The sequence below is a fragment of the Gobio gobio genome (assembly GCF_949357685.1).
Source record: "Gobio gobio genome assembly, chromosome: 21".
NCBI classification, from domain to species: domain Eukaryota; kingdom Metazoa; phylum Chordata; class Actinopteri; order Cypriniformes; family Gobionidae; genus Gobio; species Gobio gobio.
Window position 1 is genome coordinate 13,151,930 of NC_137117.1, and position 22,431 is coordinate 13,174,360.

At 37.3% G+C, this 22,431-nt stretch overlaps 1 protein-coding gene across 1 annotated transcript in view; it reads right to left on the reverse strand.

Annotated features, from left to right (window-relative positions):
- The window catches only part of ghrhrl (growth hormone releasing hormone receptor, like), a gene marked incomplete at both ends in the record, with an annotated part of 35,670 nt that extends 19,663 nt beyond the window's left edge, over positions 1–16,007 (reverse strand). Inside the window, 7 exons of the mRNA XM_079802018.1 lie at positions 5,925–6,078; positions 8,772–8,904; positions 9,119–9,216; positions 11,722–11,813; positions 13,176–13,283; positions 15,467–15,575; positions 15,987–16,007. Coding sequence (XP_079658144.1) covers positions 5,925–6,078; positions 8,772–8,904; positions 9,119–9,216; positions 11,722–11,813; positions 13,176–13,283; positions 15,467–15,575; positions 15,987–16,007 — 715 coding nt within the window. The remainder of the gene's footprint in view (positions 1–5,924; positions 6,079–8,771; positions 8,905–9,118; positions 9,217–11,721; positions 11,814–13,175; positions 13,284–15,466; positions 15,576–15,986) is intronic.
- Between the last annotated feature and the right edge of the window lie 6,424 nt (positions 16,008–22,431).

The following is a 22,431-nucleotide window of genomic DNA, read 5'->3' on the forward strand; positions in this document are numbered from 1 at the left end:
CTGCAGGAAAAGACGAAAGAGAGACAAAATGATTTTTGATGAGGGAATCTTAAGCCTCGTTCAGACTGTCAGTCAAAGTCTGATTTTTGTGCATATCTGATTATATTTAGCAGGTCGATTCGATTAATGCAAATCTGTTTTCGAGTTACATTCATATGTGGTTTGAAATCCTATTAAAATCTCATTTTTGGAAACCTGTCTCAGTCTGACTGCTCTGATCGGATTTCGCAGGGTTTATGTGACTTTCATACACCACATAATTAGCCAGGTTTCTGTCCAAGGATTTTTTTAGGGAAAAAAGGTTTAGTGCATCAAAATGTTTACCATTATAGCTGATGGAAATGCCAATTATCTGTCATTTATGCAAATGTCGACAAAATATTTTTGTTTAATTTTAGAGATATCAATACTTCAAATGTCGTGAAAAACTAGTTTGGAAAAACTTTTTGAAGAGAAAAAGGCTTAAACGCAAATAAATGCGGTGTTACATGATATAATTAGCCTAAAAAGTCTGAATTATGTGATATAAAGTCTGAATTGTGTGATATAGAGTCGTAATTAAGACTTTACAACACACAATTGTGATTTTATAAACTTACAATTGCAAGATATAAACTCACAATAAACTCAAAACTTTTGTAACTGGCAGCATGAAATAAAGCCATCCTCCTACATTCCTGCCACTGCCTCAGAAGACGGATCTGAAAATCGGATCTGAACAGTTGCAATACACAATGTGGACGTCTATGTGGTCACAAAATTTTCAACTAAATATCCAAATAAATCTGATTAGTAAACTAAATTACTGATCTAATAACTGATCTAATGCCCACATTGTAACTGTACGATAATTGAAATGAGCTGATGGCATCACCGTTTTCTCCGGAGTGGCTGTACGGTCGAATAAAATTCAGTTCAACAATGTGAAGCTGCTTTGAAACAATCTGCATTGTAAAAAGCGCTATATAAATAAAGTTGACTTGACATCAATAATTTTAGATCAGATTCCAATCCGATACACAAATAATTGGATTTGGACTGACAGTGTGAACGCAGCCTTAAAAAAAAAAAAAAGCATGGATAATATACTTTTAATGATGATCATGATAATTAGACTGGGTAAACCCAGCCTGATCTGTCAGCGATTTCGCCCTGCAGCTCAGGCTGGAAACCTGTACATTCGTTTATCCTGCTTCTGTCACACTTCACAGACTGGCTTATCCACCTGGCGCGCTATTGGCGGGTTTAACACAATGACGGATAGAGAAGCGATGGATCGATGCCTGTTGATACTCTAGTGGTCTGATTGGTTGAAGGACTATCCAATTGTGTACAGAGTCATTTGAACTACGCCCGATGATCACGCCTCTTGTGGTCTGATTGGTTGAAGGACTATCCAGTTGCGTACAGAGTCATTTGAACTACGCCTGTTGATCACGCCTCTTGTGGTCTGATTGGTTGAAGGACTATCCAATTGTGTACAGTCATTTGAACTACGCCCGATGATCACGCCTCTTGTGGTCTGATTGGTTGAAGGACTATCCAATTGCGTACAGAGTCATTTGAACTATGCCTGTTGATCACGCCTCTTGTGGTCTGATTGGTTGAAGGACTATCCAATTGCGTACAGAGTCATTTGAACTATGCCTGTTGATCACGCCTCTTGTGGTCTGATTGGTTGAAGAACTATCCAATTGCGTACAGAGTCCTTTGAACTATGCCTGTTGATCACGCCTCTTGTGGTCTGATTGGTTGAAGGACTATCCAATTGTGTACAGTCATTTGAACTACGCCCGATGATCACGCCTCTTGTGGTCTGATTGGTTGAAGGACTATCCAATTGCGTACAGAGTCATTTGAACTATGCCTGTTGATCACGCCTCTTGTGGTCTGATTGGTTGAAGGACTATCCAATTGCGTACAGAGTCATTTGAATTATGCCCGTTGATCACGCCTCTTGTGGTCTGATTGGTTGAAGGACTATCCAATTGTGTACAGAGTCATTTGAACTATGCCTGTTGATCACGCCTCTTGTGGTCTGATTGGTTGAAGGACTATCCAATTGCGTACAGAGTCATTTGAACTATGCCTGTTGATCACGCCTCTTGTGGTCTGATTGGTTGAAGAACTATCCAATTGCGTACAGAGTCCTTTGAACTATGCCTGTTGATCACGCCTCTTGTGGTCTGATTGGTTGAAGGACTATCCAATTGCGTACAGAGTCATTTGAATTATGCCCGTTGATCACGCCTCTTGTGGTCTGATTGGTTGAAGGACTATACAATTGCGTACAGAGTCATTTGAATTATGCCTGTTTATCACGCCTCTTGTGCAGTAGAAAATACAGAGCAGACTCCCCAGACCAATGTTCAATCTTAAATTGAGCTTGGTCTGGTGATAGCCAGACAGCATTCATAATGGCACTGAATGTAGACTCTGGAACAGTTTGATTCAGACTTATTTCAACGATACTCAGAGAGAAACATATTAAAAGAATATTCAGAGCTGTGCAGCATGAAATATTAAGTGTCTTTAAGTTAAATCGCCAAAAGTTGGCATAATCCAAAAATGTATAATTTAAGAAATGTTAATTATATCTTTATGGAAATTAGACAGCATTCATGAAGTATTAAACATATTTGCACTAGAAAAAGGCCATTTTCAAGTGCTTTCCATATTTCTAAAACAGAAATTAGCATATCTCCTAAATATCATCATGAAATGCAGTTTGGAATCCATTTAACTTTCCTAATGTGATGCAAAACAGGACTTGATTTAAAACTTCAGGAATTGACTGTAAAAAGCATTATATATATACCAGAATGTTTTGATAAACGAAAAATAATTCATTAGCATAACATGCACTGATGCATCATTCACAATAAGATCAGGAACACGTATAAGAACGAGAACAATGATTTGCACATATGTTGAGTACTGCATCTATAATGTCATTTGAACTGTTTGTTCTGTCAATTGTCTGCTCAAATCAAATCAAAGACGACGGAGGTGCCAATCAGTTGTTCTGACACTTCTCAGCCCTCCCAGGGTCCGGGAGACCAGAGGAGAGCGAGACAGACAGAATATAAATGGAAATTGAGAAATAGAACAACAGAAGGATCATGCCGTACTTCACTGATTGGAGCCGCTGAGACTATAATAGCTGCTAACATGAGAAAAATAATAGACTTCAGAACCATAAATGATGATAGATTAAGTAGCCAAGAAATGACATAATGTTCAATCCGTCGGTCATACTGCAAAAATAAAAAAATAGACCAAGTGATCACGACACATACATTAAAAAGTTTGGGGTTGGTAAGATTTAATATCTTAAGTTGGTTAGTTTTAATGTCTTAAGAAGTCTGCTCACCAAGGCTGCATTTCTTTGATCAAAAATACAGTAATATTGTAAAATAGTATTTAAAATAACTGCTTTCAATATGAATATATTTTTTTCAAATGTAAGTTATTCCTGTGATACGTCCAGAGCCGTACACTCTAAAAAAAAAAGTCTCGTAATCATAAGGGAACCTTTTTTAGTGCTATATAGCACCAATTTTGGTGCTTCAGTGGTTCTTCAGAGGTGCTATATAGCACCTTAGTCAAAGAACCGGTGAAGAACCTCTGAAGAACCGGTGAAGAACCTCTGAAGAACCGCTGAAGAACCACTGAAGCACCAAAAATGGTGCTATATAGCACTAAAAAAGGTTCCCCTATGATTACGAGCCAAGAACTATTTTTGGTGCCATATAGAACCTTTCTCTCTCTCTCTCTCTCTCTCTCTCTCTCTCTCTCTCTCTGGTACATTGTAACATGTGAGGGGAACGATGTAACATTAACATATGACAGCTTAAAATGTTATCGGATATATAAAAAAAATATCCAAGACAAACTTAAATATTTTGTCAATAAAATACAATTAATAAACTAAAATAATCATTTAAAATATACACATTTTTGAGTTTGACAACAAACACATAATACAGCTATACAGCATAGTTCAAAACATAATAATAATTAATAATTTCTGAACATTGACTCTCAGTCATTATTTGTCCTTTTCTTATGATTTCTCAAAAGAATTCATAAAAGTATAGAATATAATTGCATATTTTTAATAGGGGCTAATTGTAACGCAGTGTTACAACGCACCCCACCTGCGCAACTGGGATTTAAATTGCGGCTTGTGTCTTCTGCTGTTAGATCAGCATTAAAGAACGATCTCAACTGTTAAATAACAGATATAAGATTACAATAATATCAGATTTGTCTTATTTAAAAAAAAACACAAAAAACAGAGATGGAAACTAAACTTAAGTAGGAAATGTACTTTTGCTATGGTTAAATAAATGTTCAGTAATATCTTCCAAATATTTTTTAATTTTGCAATTTTTTCTCTAAATAATGTTGATATGGCAACTAGTAAATACACTAAGTTTCGTCGTCCTGGCATGTGTAGAAAGTTTTAAACCATGCGTGTTACAATTAACCCCGTGTTAGGTTATGCCCCGCGCTCCCCTATGTTCATTACCCATCTGGCGATGTATGTTTATCCTGAAATACAATAAAATAATGTTTGTATTTTAAAAACAACTATCGTGTGTCATTATGTCTAGTGAGTTTATGTTTCGCACTTCAAAACTTTCGTTAAGCGAACATAGTGAGCATCGATGCACCCTGGTTTTTGCTGTGGATTGTGGGACTTTTTAGGGAACGAATGTTTCAGCGCACTGGACGGATTCTGCGACTGAGACAGCCCTTAAAATGGCCGACCCCCTGATCAGTGCCCTGACTACTAAACTAGAGAGCTGATTGAGGGTGTGTACACGACACCTTTTTCAACTTTTTGGCCGTTCATTTACTCAACGCCGGTTATATTACGTTTAAGTGTAACATATAATTTGTATTGTTCAATAAAACAAGAAATGTAAGTAAGTTTGGTTGTTATATTAGTGTCAAGTGAGTTCAACTGCGCTGTCAAAGTGTCTATTTACAACCTGATTTTGCAGCGTTGCGTATTGTAGCCAATCGCTGGGATTTCTGTAGAAAATAATGACCAATCAGAGGTGTTCAAGTTACCGGTAGTGAGAATCCACTCAGTATCTCTCAAAACGCTGTATGAGTTTATATTTAGTGCAGGTTTACTAAGTTCTGCACGTGCACAAATCCTCTCATTAAAACAAACAAAGAGGAGACACAATGTAAATAAAAGATTCATGGTGCAGTTTTGACAGATTCATTGATTGAAAAACGCACTCAACACAGCGTCAGGGATTATAAAGGAAGCGCTTTTTATTCCCAGTCTAATTTCATTCGCAATTTGAGGAAATTTGTTTAAATGAGACTTTTCGGTTTAACACTTTATGTGTTATGTAGTTACAGTAGTAATAAAACTATAAATTATGCATAATTACATGCAACTAACCCTATGGTAAGTTAATTATTATTACGCAGTACATAAATATATATCTACACTGTAACACTGACACCTTAAAATAAAGAAATCGTCTTTTCCCAAATACTTCAGTAAAAAAAATTGATTTTTAAATGTTACTATTCTGCTGGCTATAGTGGTAGTCAAGTGTTAGTTTTCCTTTATCGCAAAACTTTTAGTTTTACAAGTGAGGACAATCTTTGAAAGATGAAAAAAAAAAGGTTTTTGGTCATCACATTAAAAAATAACATTTATATTGGATAATATTTAGACTTTTGAGCTTCGAAGTGCTGGAAAAAGTTGTGTGAATTGAAAGTGGGACTGTCACAGTTAGGGAGTAAGGACTAATTTCTCCTTTTGCCTTTTTGTTCCTTTAATAACTGACATAGTCGAAACTACAAGATAAAACTCATTTGTGATGGCCAGAGGAAAGGGTGTGTGAGGGGACAGGGCGGTGATGGCTGTAGGGACGATATGAGAGTCTCACCCCAGCCCAGCAGAGCGAAACTCCACAGACAGCGGCGGCTGCGCGGGAAGGCAGAGACCAGCAGAGAGTTCAGATAGACGGCTTCAACCAGCAACCAGAAGAAATTAGTCAGGATGCAATAATGACAAAACACCACAGACGCCTTACAGGCCACCTGCAGAGAGAGAGGACAATGAGAGAGAGACACTCTGAGAATGATAAAAAGGGCATGACAGCAAAAAACTGGAGAGGAAAGAGATAAACAGGTGGAGAAAGTATCAACTAAGCAGGAAATAGAGGAAGGTGAATATTTCTACTTTAAAAAAATGAATGCAGCTATGGAGGACTCTGGAAGAAATCAATGATTTTTTTCATGAATAATGTACAAAATAGGGTCTAACACTCTTATAAACCTTGAAATGATTTCATCGTTCTTTTTACACTGTAAAACCTAACGCTCAAAATACTTAATTGTTTTTGAGTAGGATAAACCTAAATTAAACAAATGAGTTCAGTTAAATGAACTGTTATGAGTATTTAGAACTTTCTTTTTCTTTTGAGTTCACAGCACTGACATATTTCAAGTAAACTGAACTGTTTCATTGTTTTGAGTTGTATGAACTCATTTCCATTTCCTCATTTAACTTAAGTTTAAGTGAAACTGGGCTGGGATTTTTTATTTCCCAGCATGCTTTGCCCATGGCACTCGAAAGGGAGAGTAAATGCTAAAATTAAGTGTAATATTGTGTTTTTTTTGTGCAAGATTAATGTTGCACCACTTAATTTTAAACACAGATTAACCATGTAGAAAGACCATTACCAACCCTTAAAGTGCCTTAATGTACAGTGATATTAAAAGATTAAATTCAGTTTACACCCTTTTTATGATGCTGCATACTATACAGGCAAGCAGATGAGCCAAGAATATGAATGCAAAGCGTGTTTTCTTTATAATGGTTTTCGATGGGAAAAACACTTAACGAGAAACCTTGTGTTGCATTAATGTTCTGTGTTCATTTGTTTGCCTGTGCAAAGTATGCAACATCAATAATGTGTATATTGAATTTGGTATTTTAATATCACCGTCTTACTGCATTAATACTGACTACAAACCTGGTAAAAATGACTGGCGGGCAATGGAGGAAAGTCTTGTTTTGCCCTCCAGGTGGGCGTTCCTATAAGCGTGTGATGTCACGTGAAAACTATGAATTGTTAACATGTTAGCAAATCAGCAAGTTGGCATTTTCTAAATTAGTTTGTTATAGCTAGCAAAATATTTATGTTGAGATAACCGGAGAATTTTAAGTTAAATGTATTAATTAGTGTACTCAAATATTTCAAGTTAAGAACAATAAAAATGTATGAGTACAAAATAAAAATCTTACTTAAACAGCGTTCTGACAACTAAACAAGGATTTGCAGTGAAGTAAATTACTCATTTGATTTGCAAGACCTCAAAATAAAAAAGTTAATTACATTTGTTATGATAATTTCTATCCAAATGTATGAGTTAGCTAACTCAATACTTCAAGTTAGGAGCAATTAACATGCATGAGTACTATAAACCTGATAGTTCTGCTTAAAATTGGGAACATCATAACTCAAACGATTTGATTTTTTGAGTCAGCCCAACTTATTCGGGTTTACAGTTTAGCATAAAAGGTGCTTTTTCAGAGGTGCTTAACAATATTTTCTATACATTAAATACACTACAGTTTAAAGCAGGGGTGTCCAATCCTGTTCCCACTCTCCTGCAAAGTTTAGCTCCAACCCCAATTAAACACACCTGAACCAGCTAATCGAGGTCTTATTAGGGATACTGGAAACTTCTAGGCAGGTGTGTGAGGCAAGTTGGAGCTAAACGCTGCAGGACAGTGGCCCTCCAGGAGCGAGTTTGAACACCCCTGGTTTAAAGGATTGGGGTCTGTTTTTGGACAAAGGAATGAATGCGTTTATTCAGCAAGAATGGATTTAATTGATCAAAAGTGACATTTATAATGTTACAAAAGATTTCCATGTTAAATAAATGCTTTTATTTTGACCTTTCTATTCCTCAAAGAATCCTGAAAGAAAAATGTAGCAAAAATATGAAGAAGCACAACTGTTTTCAAAATGTTTCTTGAGCATCAAATCATATAAGAATGATTTCTGAAAGAATGTGACACTGAAGACTGAAGTACCCTAGTGAAAAAAACTTACCAAAATGTATTTCAAATACATTTATTTCATACTAATTATACTACAAAACCATTAACATACTGTATTTACTTACATATCCCCTGAGACTTACATGTATAAATATTCTAATTAAACTTTTATTTGGAGTGCACAATGCACATTTCTAAATATTAAGCCTGAAATGTGCTTTAATATCACAATTAGTAAGGACAGTATGATCTCTGTATAATATCAGTCTTTAAATTCAAGATATTTAAAGTGTACATAAAGTATACTCGCAATAGTTCCACTTTAGCACAATCAGATATACTGTAAGTATCTTTAGTTGGATCTCAGCACTATTTCTGGATAACTAAAGTGCATTAAGTACAAAATTAGTTGTTCCAGTTTAGCAGACTTTCAGTATATCAATTTAATATGCCAACACTACAATCGTAAGGCATTTATATTAAGTACAAAAATATGTAAATATATTTGTAGTATACTTAGCATAAAATAATTGTATTTCAAATATATTGTGATATTTTTATTTTTCACTATAGGGTAATGATGCTGAAAATTCAGCTTTGCATCCCAGGAATAATTTACATTTTAAAATATATTAGAACATATGTGTATGTGAAGGTCAGGTTTGTTCTTTTCACATTAAACAGCATTGACAGGCTGTCGGGTCTGGTGTGACGGACTCACCGTAGAGAGTGTGCAGTGGTCCGTGTCGTCACTGGCGAACAGCGTAGCATCTTTGATAAAAACAGCCACGGATTTTAGGATGAAGGTGAAAAACAGCTGCATGTGGATGTAGTTTCGAGAACAGTGTAATCGCCTATAACACAAACAGCATTATTTTAATTATAAAATGGTAAAGAATATTGCAGTAACTACTTTAAGACTAGTGCATGTGGAAAAAGTAGCTGGAGATATGCTAAATGTTACTCACAAAAGAGACTAGCTACATTAAAGCAATATTTTTTACAGTAACTTTAAGGTTACATCAGTGGTGCGTTTGTTTTTTGTTTTTTGTCCACCAAGCACAATACCTGAAGAGCAGCAGTATAACCACAGCAACAGAGAGAGAGAGCAGAGACGCTCCATAACCAACAGTGTAGATCAGTTTCACAGTGGCAAAATACGACTCCTGGGGGACAAATGAGCAGAAATCAATTACAATCAACCTACATGTATTTTCAAGTAGATAACATGTTCATTTCACAGTGTCTGTTTAAAATGAACGAATGAATGAATGAATGAATGAATGAATGAATGAATGAATGAATGAATGAATGAATGAATGAATGAATGAATGAATGAATGAATGAATGAATGAATGAATGAATGAATGAATGAATGAATGAATGAATGAAAGAATGATCTGTATTATCAGATCTGTATTAAGACAGACATAAGAGTGAATGCCTAAAGCCTGTTTATTCTGAAAAATTAAAAAGAGTGTGTGTGTGTCCTGCAGAAAGTAGACATCAGAAGATGATACACTGCGGTCATAAAGAGATGGACATGGTCAGCAACAATACTCAGGTAGACTGTGGCGTTAAGGTGCCCAAAGTGTGCAAGAAAATATCCCGCACACCATCAGCCTGAACCGCTGATACAAGGCAGGATGGATCCATACTTTCCTGTTTTTTATGCCAAATTCTGACCCGATCATCTAAATGTGGCAGCAGAAATTGAGACTCATCAGACCAGAATCTTCTATCGTCCAGTTCTGGTGAGGCCGTGTGAATTGTAGCCTCAGTTTGCTGTTCTTATCTGACAGGAGTGGCACCGGTGTGTCTTCTGCTGCTGTAGCCCATGATCTGCTTCAAGGATGGACATGTTCTGTGTTCAGAGTTGCTCTTCTGCAGACCTCGGTTTGGTTGTAACGAGTGCTTATTTAACTATATATAGTAACTGTTGCCTTTCTATCAGCTGAACCAGTCTAGCCTCTCTTCTCTGACCTCCAGGCATTATCATTCACAGAACTACCGCTCACTGGATATTTTCTCTTTTTCAGACCATTCTCTGTAAACCCTAGAGATGATTGTGTGTGAAAATCCGCAGAAAAAGATCAGCAGTTTCTGAAATACTCAGACCAGCCTGTGTGGCACCAACAATCACATCATTCAAGTCGCTTAAATCACCTTTCTTCTTCATTCTGATGATTCTGATCATCTTGACCATGTCTTCATGCCTAAATGCATTGAGCTGCTGCCATGTGATTGGCTGATAAGATATTTGCGTTAACAAGCAGTTGAACTGGTGAGCAGTTGAATAAAGTGCCCAGTGAGTGTGTGTATATAGTGCATATACACTATATTGTCAAAAGTATTGGGACACCCCTCCAAATCATTGAATTCAGGTGTTCCAATCACTTCCATGGCCACAGGTGTATAAAATAAAGCACCTAGGCATGCAGACGCTTCTACAAACATTTGTGAAAGAATGGGTCGCTCTCAGGAGCTCAGTGAACTCAAGCGTGGTACCGTGATAGAATGACACCTGTGCAATAAGTCCATTTGTGAAATTTTAACACTACTAAATATTCCACGGTCAACTGTTAGTGGTGTTATAACAAAGTGGAAGCAATTGGGAATAACAGCAACTCAGCCACTAAGTGGTAGGACACGTAAAATCACAGAGCGGGGTCAGCGCATGCTGAGGCTCACTCTGCAGAGTCAATAGCTACAGACCTCCAAACTTCGTGTGGCCTTCAGATTAGCTCAAGAACAGTGTGTAGAGCTTCATGGAGTGGGTTTCCATGGCCGAGCAGCTTATCCAAGCCTTTCATCACCAAGTGCAATGCAAAGCATCAGATGCAGTGGGGTAAAGCACGCCACCACTGGACTCTAGAGCAGTGGAGACGTGTTCTCTGGAGTGACCAATCACGCTTCTCTGTCTGGCAATCCGATAGATGAGTCTGGGTTTGGCGGTTGCCAGGAGAACGGTACTTGCCTGACTCCATTGTGCCAAGTGTAAAGTTTGGTGGAGGGGGGATTATGGTGTGGGGCTGTTTTTCAGGGGTTGGGCTTGGCCCCTTAGTTCCAGTGAAATGAACTCTTAATGCTTCAGCATACCAAGACATTTTGGACAATTTCATGCTCCCAACTCTGTGGGAACAGTTTGGGGACGGCCCCTTCCTGTTCCAGCATGACTGCACACCAGTGCACAAAGCATCGGTCCATAAAGACATGGATGAGCGAGTTTGGTGTGAAGGAACTTCACTGGCCTGCACAAAGTCCTGACCTCAACCCAATAGAACACCTTTGGGATGAATTAGAGCGGAGACTGAGAGCCAGGCCTTCTCGTCCAACATCAGTGCCTGACCTCACAAATGCGCTTCTAGAAGAATGGTCAAAAATTCCCATAAACACACTCCTAAACCTTGTGGAAAGCCTTCCCAGAAGAGCTGAAGCTGTTAAAGCTGCAAAGGGTGGGCCAACTCCATATTAAACCCTACGGATTAAGAATGGGATGTCATTAAAGTTCATGTGCATGTAAAGGCAGACGTCCAAAAACTTTTGGGAATATAGTGTGTATATATGGGGTCTTTTCATGGAAAAACAACTTGAGAAGCAGAAGTGTATGAATAAATGGAACATTCTTATCAAATATTTGTATTGAATTGAAATGAGAACATCTCATTGACCTCTGGGATGTCATCCTCAACACTGCAGGCCTCATGGTAAGGAGGGAACGTCCGTGACCAGCCTCCAGCGCTGCAGTTACGACTCACTATACCTAGAGTAATCAATCAAGGTCAAAGGTCAGTGAAAATCATCCAAGGCAAACTCTGCAAGCTTTTCAAAAAAACATTTAAATACTGTATGCTTATACATTCACAGGCAACTTCATTGGTATTTCTTGAGGATTTCCTTGAGATTTTTTTTTCTGGAGAACAAGACGCAATGCATAAAATTAGCTAGTGCTAAAGCTGAATGTGAAATGAGGTCTGTGTCCTTTTCCAAGTCAGTGATGGAGTGACACTTTACTTGTGTCATCAGATGAACTGCAGCAGCACAATTTCATTTGTGGTCTTTCAGATTTGAATGTAGTGTTGGTTGGCCAGGTTTAGACTGGGTTTAGTTTGTTATACTGGCAGATCTGTGAAGATTTGAGATGTTATTGCAGTGGCAAAAATAAAAACCTGCCTATTTTTGCTCAAGCTTAGGAAGCCTTGAAATTGGGGCCATGCATTTTACCATTTGAGGTTTCAGCTTATATTCTCAAGGTAGATGTGTCTATTGTTAAAGCCCACAGACTGAGACAACGCGTTTGCTTGCAGAAGCTGTTAATATGGAAATGCATGTGTGAACCAAGGTTGGGAAAACTCAGAGCTTAAGAACGCTCTCTCTTTTAATTTATTAGAATTTCTCGAGTCAAAAGAGCTAACCCCTAAGTCTCTATGGCATTTGGATACACACATTTTGTGGTATTTCATTCTCAAAACAAAAATAACTACACCATTTATGCCTGGCCCTAATACATCAATTTGCCTAATAACGTATTCTATTATGTGTATTGTGTAAGTGGTTTCATTCAGTGGTGTCAAAAATTGAACACAGCAATCTGAAAAGGTTTTAATTTTGCAAACAGCACAACAAATTGACCATAACATTCTTTTTAATTGTTTTCAACTAAAGTCCTTTAAATTAAAGTTATTATTAAATATAATAAATACAAAGAGAAGAATACAAATGTCTCTAACTAGCATCTCAACCACTGTTTGAATTTTGTTCTGTAAAATAGCATGCATTGATAATTCATAGTGAAAAATAATTTTATTTATCACGTATTATTTTTTTATATGACTATTACCTTGGATGCATGTAAACCTTTTGTAGAAGGAACCTTTAAAATAGCATAATAGGGGCACTTAAATGTTTAAGCATTTTCATTTATCCATTAATATTTGTACATCAATTTCTTTGTATTTCATTCCTATTTAACTACCTCTATCCATTTACTGTAAATTAAAATTTAATGATTCACAATTATGCATCTTGTTTTCCATCTCATTCACATTCAGGTACTGAATTGCATTCTCAATTTTTTTTAAATTGTGCACATCCCTGAAGTGGACGTTGTGTTTGTGTGTCGTACCAGTATTGTTCTTGAAGAGAGAGAAAACAGCCGGACAGGGAGTGTGGACGGTCTCACCCACTGCAGCTCTGGGCCAGCACACGACAGAGTCCCATACTGGTAGGCAACCTTCACACACATATACATATATATAAATAGCATGCACTTATAACTACCCATGCACTCAAGCACCAAACCTCAAGAAAACAATGTATCTGATAGGGCTTTCTGTGGCACATCACAGCTAGAATTGCTCTATTACAGTACAGTTTGCTATGTTGGATCGGCACAAATACATAGATTTCCTGTAAAACACGAAACGCAAACGCAACGCGCTGCATTACAATGAGTGTGATCTCGTATTAACCTCTGTCTCTGAATGTCACCACTGACAGCTTATGGCAGTGTAAAATGCTATGCAGATGTGATTTATTTTAAATGTCATGTAATGGGTTTGTGACCCGCTTTTGTATGTCATTTAAAGTGTTTTAAAGTCATTAAAAGTCATTTTAAAAGTCATTTAGCTTCAGTATAGAGTGTATTTTTTTTTACAGTATTTTCTAATTTTCTCTCTTTTATGTTTATTTCTAAGTTGTGGACAGTATATACTACCATCCAAAAGTTTAGGGTCAGTAAGATTAAAAAAAGAAAAGAAAAAAGAAAAAAATATTATTATTCAACAAGGATGCATTAAATTGATCAAAAGTGACAGTAAAAACACTTAAAATGTTACAAAAGATTACTATTTCAAATAAATGCTGTTCTTTTGAACTTTCAAAATCTTTCTATTCATCAAAGATTCCTGAAAAAGTGCATCATAGTTTCCATAAAAATATTAAGCACTGTTTTCAACACTGCTTATAATAATCATAAATGTTTCAAATCATCATATTAGAATGATTTCTGAAGGATCATGTGACACTGAAGATCTGGAGGAATGTTGCTGAAAATTCAGCTTTGATCACAGAAATAAATTACATTTTAAAACATATTAAAATAGAAAACAGTTATTTTAAATTCTAATAATATTTCACAATATTACTGATTTTACTGTTATTATTACGATGGTGTGGTATCGTTTGAATTTTACTGATTCCGATTCTACTTATCGGTTCCAATTCTTATTGATCCCCAGTTTCAATTCCAATAAAGTAAAAAAAAAAAGAAGTCAAAGATTTAGATATCAAACATATTTATTCTGTCTTTTTGCAAAACATTTTGTTGCAGCTGAATACCATGAACAAAACCGCAGCCTAAAGAACAACTAACTAATAAACTAGACTAACTTATATACATTTCAAACATTATTAAAAACAAGTAAACAGTCAAGTTATTAAATAAGAACAAATAAGAAAAATTGCAATAGCACAAATAAAAACAACTGAACAAAGTTCAGAAATTGAAATCAAATGTAAAATAACACTGCATAGTTTTATTTTTATAAATAATAGAAAAAAATAGAATAATATTTATTAAAGTTACAAAAGTTCTTCGGTCAAGATCAGTGAGTGATTGTCTTTTGTTGTTTGATTAACAGTAATGACACAGACGGCAGCAGGTTTATTAGGCTGCTGTCTCTTTAAAACAATGCACAGATCACATGCATAATGTTGTTACACGTGCGTTTTCTTTCACAACTGTTTATGTTCACTCAAGACACAACTGATTGTGTTTATGAGGATATATTTATATAATTTTGCGTGTATTTGTCCGTTCAAGTGCAAGACAATGCGAAAGAGAACTCAATTGGGTATTCGTGCATATGAGAGGCGGCTTTTTGTGTGCATCTTCTTACGCTTGAATGGTTTAAAAACACATTAAAATGTACACAGAGTAATTAATAAGTGGAATCGAATTTTTTTATTTTATAACATGTTCGGGATTCCTGACCTTAAGTATCCGATTCCAGAATTAGAATCGATTTTCGATTCCCAACCCTAATTATTGCCCAGACAGCAACATAGTGTCAACCCAGATCCGGGCCACATCTGGTACGTGTGGATTCAACGCGTATCAGATGTGGGCTGGATCTGGGCCGACACTATGTTGCTGTCTAGGCGATCAAATCAATGCAGCCTTGGTGAGCAGAAGAGAGACTTATTTCCAAAACATGAATAGCCTATGGCGTGGTTTCACAGACAGGGCTTAGATTAAGCCCAATTAGCTTTTATAAACCTAGATTAAGTAGCTTTTATAAACGTGCCTTAAGAAAAGGTCTAAGTTTGCTCTCTATGTACTCTCAGCGCTGTTAGCATGCATCTCACGTCCTGTGAACGACAAACATCTCATCAGGAGCTTTAGTTTATTTCTACCTGAGGAGCTGCTGAGGTTCCCAAGTTCTGTGATCTCTCGCAGACACCGCTGTTCATCCCTTGCCAACTGAAAAATATATTCACACTCAGGATGCAAACTACACAACACCTGCAGAGAGAGAAAATTAAATGAGTGAGTGATGCATAGAAATGCAGGTCTCCTTTATAACACAACACATACATCTTCAGATATTCTCATAAGGGGCCATTTGTGGCCTAATAGTTAGAGAGTCTGACTTGTTTTTAAAAAAGAATCTTGCTTATTACGTACAAAGCACTAAATAAAGGTTTAGCTCCCCAGTACTTGAACAAGCTCTTAAGTAACGCATTATAGTCCTTCACGTCTATTGCAGTCTAGAAATTCTGGCCAGTTGATAATACCTCGAATATCAAAATCAACTGCAGGTGGTCCATCCTTTACCTATTTAGCACCTAAACTTTGGAACAGTCTTCCTAGCATTGTTCGGGAAGCAGACACACTCTATCAGTTTAAATCTAGACTAAAAACACATCTCTTTACCTTTGCATACACATATAACATTATCCATTTCTATCATTCAAATCAGTCAATTGATTGTTTTAGGCTGCATTGTACTTGTTACATCATCAGAAGAATGGCATCTACGCTAATGTTAGTCTCTTTGTTTATCCCAAGGTTTACAGTAGTCAGCCGGATCTGAGCCGGATCCAGATCAGATGGTGGATCTGCGCCTAAACACGACCACAACGCATGATGTAGTCAGCCGGATCCAGGCCGTATCCAGATCAGATGGTGGATCTGCGCCTAAACACGACCACAACGCATGATGTAGTCACACGGATCCAGATCAGATGGTAGATCTGCGTTTAGACATGACCACAACGCATGATGTAGTCACACAGATCTGAGCCGTATCCAGATCAGATGGTGGATCTGCGCCTAAACACGACCACAACGCATGATGTAGTCACACGGATCCAGATCAGATGGTAGATCTGCGTTTAGACATGACCACAACGCATGATGTAGTCACACAGATCTGAGCCGTATCCAGATCAGATGGTGGATCTGCGCCTAAACACGACCACAACGCATGATGTAGTCACACGGATCCAGATCAGATGGTGGATCTGCGCCTAAACACAACCACACAGCTTCTATGAAGTGTCTGCAGAGATTGTGTCAACTAGACTCTCCCCCGTGAAGGCCTCATAGACACGACACTGTGATCCTCAACAAACCCGTCTCTGGCGTGATGACTCCGATCTTCAACCAGATGGAACTGGATACATATTCTGAATGTTCTGATCCAATGTGACTTCTGACCTGTAATGCTGCCTGAATCCTAATCATACTCTGTTTGTTTGTTCTGTACAGCTGAAACAAATCTTGTTGCATTTTTTTCTGTTTTCACTGTAAAGCTGTTTTGAAACTATATGTATTGTAAAAAGCACTATATGAATAAAGGTGACTTGACTTGACTTGTAACCCAAAGGTTCGAGTCTCAGTACCGGCAGGAAATGTAGGTGGGGGAGTGAATGAATAGCGCTCTCTTCAACTCTCATTACCCACAACTGAGGTGCACTTGAGCAAGGCACCCAACCCCCAATCGCTCCTCGGGTACCACGGCAAAAAAATGGCAGCCAAATGATCCGGGTGTGTGTTCACGGTGTGTGTGTTCAATACTCACTGCTGTGTGTGTGTGTGCACTTGGATGGGTGAGATGCAGAGCACAAATTCCGAGTATGGGACACCATACTTGGCTACACGTCACTTCACAAAAATTACAATCAATTGTGGATGCTGTTCTGACCCACTTTGCAGATGGAGAGAGCATACAGAATGTGCATGCTAAAATAGAAAGAGAATGTAATGCTAATACCAGCATTCGCACAAAGGTGAAATTTCTCCTTTTTCAATGGATAGTCATTATGCCACAAAATTGAGGTTATTGAAAACTGAAAGAAAAAAAAAACACTGTTTCATTTCAACTCAGTGTTTCCTCTGTAGTGGCTGTTAATGAAGTAGCAGTCGTCAAGAACCATTTCAACATATGTATGCACACACATTTGTATACATGCATGCAAGAGCGTTTAAAATGCTAATCATGTACATGTAGTTAAAACGCTGATTCAGAGTGATTGTCTCCAATCAAACAATTCACTTTAGTGTGAATGCGTCTCTATGCTGTTTAAGAGTTCAAAAGTTATTATGAGCTGTAGCAGCTTTTGAAAGCAATTGCAATCAAGTCTCATGGGTTACGCTCCCTTTGTGCTAGAAATACTCAGGGACATTTTTATTATTGTTCAAAAAGCTTCAAGAAATCAGTTTTTCACCATCTCAGGCTCAAAGAAACAGGACCAGATATTACAGATCCAGCATAGGGAGATCCCCAAATATTAAGATTATTATTTAACAAGTATAGGTATTTATGATATTTCTATTTTTCTTAAAATATTTAATACCCCAATACTAAACGTGATCTCTCAAAATTAGAAAATGTTTCTTGGGAAATGTATGGAATGTAAGAAAATGTTACCCTTTTATACCAAAACATTGCACTACTGTTCAAAATTTGTGAAAAAATGTTGAAAATTCATATTTTTAAGGAAATTTATTATAAAGATCTTTGTGAATTTTGATATGAAACAAAGTCTCAGCTTTCAAATTCTATCAATTTCATTACGAAATTCAAACAATAAATACCGTTTATGTGTCATGAGAGATTGCTGTAGCGCCTCGGTTCAAGCGCTATGAACTGATCATCTCTTCCTCTTTACTAATATTAACAGCAGCAAATAAACATGAATGGACATTGGAAGATATGTTGAAAGTATACAGTACAACTTACTGAAATCCATATTATGTCTCATGTAATCTCTCAATCACTGTTTCAACCTCAGAAAGACATTAAAAAACAGCTTGTGGTCACATTTACCTCAGGAAAGCCATTCCAGTCCACAAACTCAATAGTTAGCTAGAAAAACTCTAGAGAGGAGCTTTTAGCTAAATATATGCACATATTCACTGTATTTTAAACCTGTTCTTCAATATTTATTGTTTGAATAAATCCATGTTTTTATGACAGCCACTCGTTTTTAAAAACGAGTAGAAACATAATAGTCATTAAAAAGTTATAATAACCAGGGCTTGACATTAACTTTTTTGCTCACAAGTCACTGTGGCTAGTGGTTTTCCAAAGTTACTAGCCACTCAGCATTATCACTGGCCAAAATGTGTACATCAATATCATGGGGAAAAACTGCCATATACAGGGAGTGCAGAATTATTAGGCACGTTGATTTTCTGATCATATTTTTTTTCCAGGCACATTTGACCAATTCCAAACCACAGTAATCCTAATAACTACTATTGATTTAGTATTTAATAATGTATAAGTGATATATAATTGTTCATGAAGGCTGGAAATGAAAATCACCTTTGCGTGATGTTTTGGGAGTTTTGGGAGTTCATTTTTAGCCCATCTCTGCAAAACGGACTTCAGGATGGACTAAAATGAACTCCCAAAACGTACTGCCAGATTCTGGAAGATGAATTCTTCAAACAGTGGTACTAGAGGATGTGGTGCTGGTCCTTCAAGAGTCATTCTCAACCTATCTGTCCATAAAGCCTATAAAAAAACCTTCTTCATGTATTTTACAACACTTCAGCTTGTGATTCTTATCTAGTGGGGGTCATTTTTTATGGATTCTTTACCTAACTGAAGTCTCTGAGATCCTGACACCTTGCACTTCTGGAGACTCCAGGTAGGTTGCAGCTCTGGAAAATGGTGGCGCTGGAGACTAAAGGGTTCCTGATGGTTTCACCCTTAATTCTTCACCTTAATTCTTAATTCTTTTGCAGTTAACAGGTGTCTTTTCTTCACCACCTGTTTTTGTCAGATCCTGCTGACCCAACGAGCATTTCACTGTCCAATGGTCACGCCTTAACTGCAATGTCTAGTATTGCATTAGTATTGCATCCTTCTCATGGGCATTTAATACTTTTTGACTTTTCAGTCTGAGTTAAATCTCTTTTTTGGCTCAATTTATCTGTAAAAGAAAACATGCCTAATAATTCTGCACACCTGAATATAAGGTGATTTTCATTTCCAGCCTTCATGAACAATTATATATCACTTATACATTATTAAATACTAAATCAATAGTAGTTATTAGGATTACTGTGGTTTGGAATTGGTCAAATGTGCCTGGAAAAAAAATATGATCAGAAAATCAACGTGCCTAATAATTCTGCACTCCCTGTAGATATTTTTCATATTATCTCATAATTTGACAGAAGAGGTATTAGGCTGCTGTCACTTTAAGACATGACACATGGATCCATTATACCGTTACACATGCGTGTTTACACTCACTTAAAACATAACTAACTATGTTTTTGTGAATACTCGCCAGACCGGCATTTTGACATTATTTTTTGTGTTTTTGACTGTTAAAGCCCAATAAGCAGCGGAAAAGAACTCAATTTAGTGCTGAGGGGCGGCTTTATGCATGCACACAAATCTGTGGGAATGAGTAAAATCATGCGCAATACATGCAATCCCATGCTGAAATTCAAGCCCTGTAACGGCAACAATATTCATCCGGAGCAAATGAAACGAGTGAGTGAGTGGAGGCGGGTCTGTGTGTAACTCGCCGTCGGAGAGATGAGAGACAGAAAAGCGCAGCTGGTGTCGTGTATCTATTCTGTGGAAAATTAATATTGGAAGTATTATTTTAGTATCGATATGTATTGAAAAATCTATATTTTTCGCAACAATACATTGCACATAGTTTATTATTTCAGATGTACGGTGGCCCAGTAGTGCACAACACAACGAAATTTAAAAAGCATACATAAGTTCACAACACAACGAAATCAAGCCACAACACAACGAAATCAAGCCACAACACAACGAAATAAAGCCACAACACAACGGAATCAAGCCACAACACAACGAAATCAAGCCACAATACAACGAAATCAAGCCACAACACAACGGAAGCAAGCCACAACACAACAAAATCAAGCCACAACACAATGAAATCAAGCCACAACACAACGGAAACAAGCCACAACACAACAGTATCAAGCCACAACACAACGAAATCAAGCCACAACACAATGAAATCAAGCCACAACACAACGGAAACAAGCCACAACACAACAGTATCAAGCCACAACACAACGAAATCAAGCCACAACACAACAAAATCAAGCCACAACACAACAAAATCAAGCCACAACACAACAAAATCAAGCCTCAACACAATGAAATCAAGCCACAACACAAATAAATCAAGCCACAACACAACGGAAATGCTCTCGACCACTAGGGGGCAGTCGGAGTGCTGTAAAGTTAGTTTTCCTTGCGTTGTTCTATAGATTCACCAGTCTTACAAATATTTAAACACTACGATCAGTTTTAAGTGTGCAATTGTATATTGACTTGAAATATCAATTCAAAATCCCCTACGTGCATTATAGCTGCATATTTATACTCGAGAACGCTTTGACCCGCTGCCATAGCACTAAGGGAACATCTGCCAATTCCACCGAGCTGAAACATATCATTTACCTTTGTTTTTTTTTTTATGTTCAAATTCTAATGTTGTGTTGGGCATTACTAAGTCAGTTTTACCAATACAATCAAGCTGTGGAATTTTAACATGTCTGTTTTTAAATGTTAAAAGTAATTTTATAGTAATTATACGTTTCAACCACTTGGTGGAATTGGCAGACGTTCCCTTAGCGCTGTGGCAGCAGGTCAAAGCATTCTCGAACATAAATATGCAGCTATAATGGATGTAGGTGATTTTGAATTAATATTTAATGTCGATAAACAATGATTAGGCTACATACTGTTAAAACTAATTGTGGTATTGATATCTTTGTAAGATTGCCAATTCTATAGAACAGTGGCAATTTTACCGCGCTCTGAGTGCCCCCTAGTGGTCGGGAGCATTTCCGTTGTGTTGTGGCTTGATTTCGTTGTGTTGTGGATTTTTCGTTGCGTTGTGGCTTGATTTTGTTGTGTTGTGGCTTGATTTATTTATGTTGTGGCTTGATTTCTTTGTGTTGTGGCTTGATTTCTTTGTGTTGTGGCTTGATTTGTTGTGGCTTGTTTTCATTGTGTTGTGGCTTGATTTTGTTGTGTTGTGGCTTGTTTTCATTGTGTTGTGGCTTGATTTTGTTGTGTTGTGGCTTGATGTCTTTGTGTTGTGGCTTGTTTTCATTGTGTTCTGGCTTGATTTCTTTGTGTTGTGGCTTGTTTTCATTGTGTTGTGGCTTGATTTTGTTGTGTTGTGGCTTGATTTCTTTGTGTTGTGGCTTGTTTCCATTGTGTTGTGGCTTGATTTTGTTGTGTTGTGGCTTGATTTCTTTGTGTTGTGGCTTGTTTTCATTGTGTTGTGGCTTGATTTGTTTGTGTTGTGGCTTGTTTTCGTTGTGTTGTGGCTTGTTTTCATTGTGTTGTGGCTTGATTTCGTTGTGTTGTGGCTTGATTTGTTTGTGTTGTGGCTTGTTTTCGTTGTGTTGTGGCTTGATTTCGTTGTGTTGTGGCTTGATTTGTTTGTGTTGTGGCTTGTTTTCGTTGTGTTGTGGCTTGATTTCGTTGTGTTGTGGCTTGATTTCGTTGTGTTGTGGCTTGATTTGTTTGTGTTGTGGCTTGTTTTCGTTGTGTTGTGGCTTGATTTCGTTGTGTTGTGGCTTGATTTGTTTGTGTTGTGGCTTGTTTTCGTTGTATTGTGGCTTGTTTTCATTGTGTTGTGGCTTGTTTTCGTTGTGTTGTGGCTTGTTTTCATTTTGTTGTGGCTTGATTTCTTTGTGTTGTGGCTTGTTTTCATTGTGTTGTGGCTTGATTTCTTTGTGTTGTGGCTTGTTTTCGTTGTGTTGCGGCTTGATTTCTTTGTGTTGTGGCTTGTTTTCATTGTGTTGTGGCTTGATTTCTTTGTGTTGTGGCTTGTTTTCGTTGTGTTGTGGC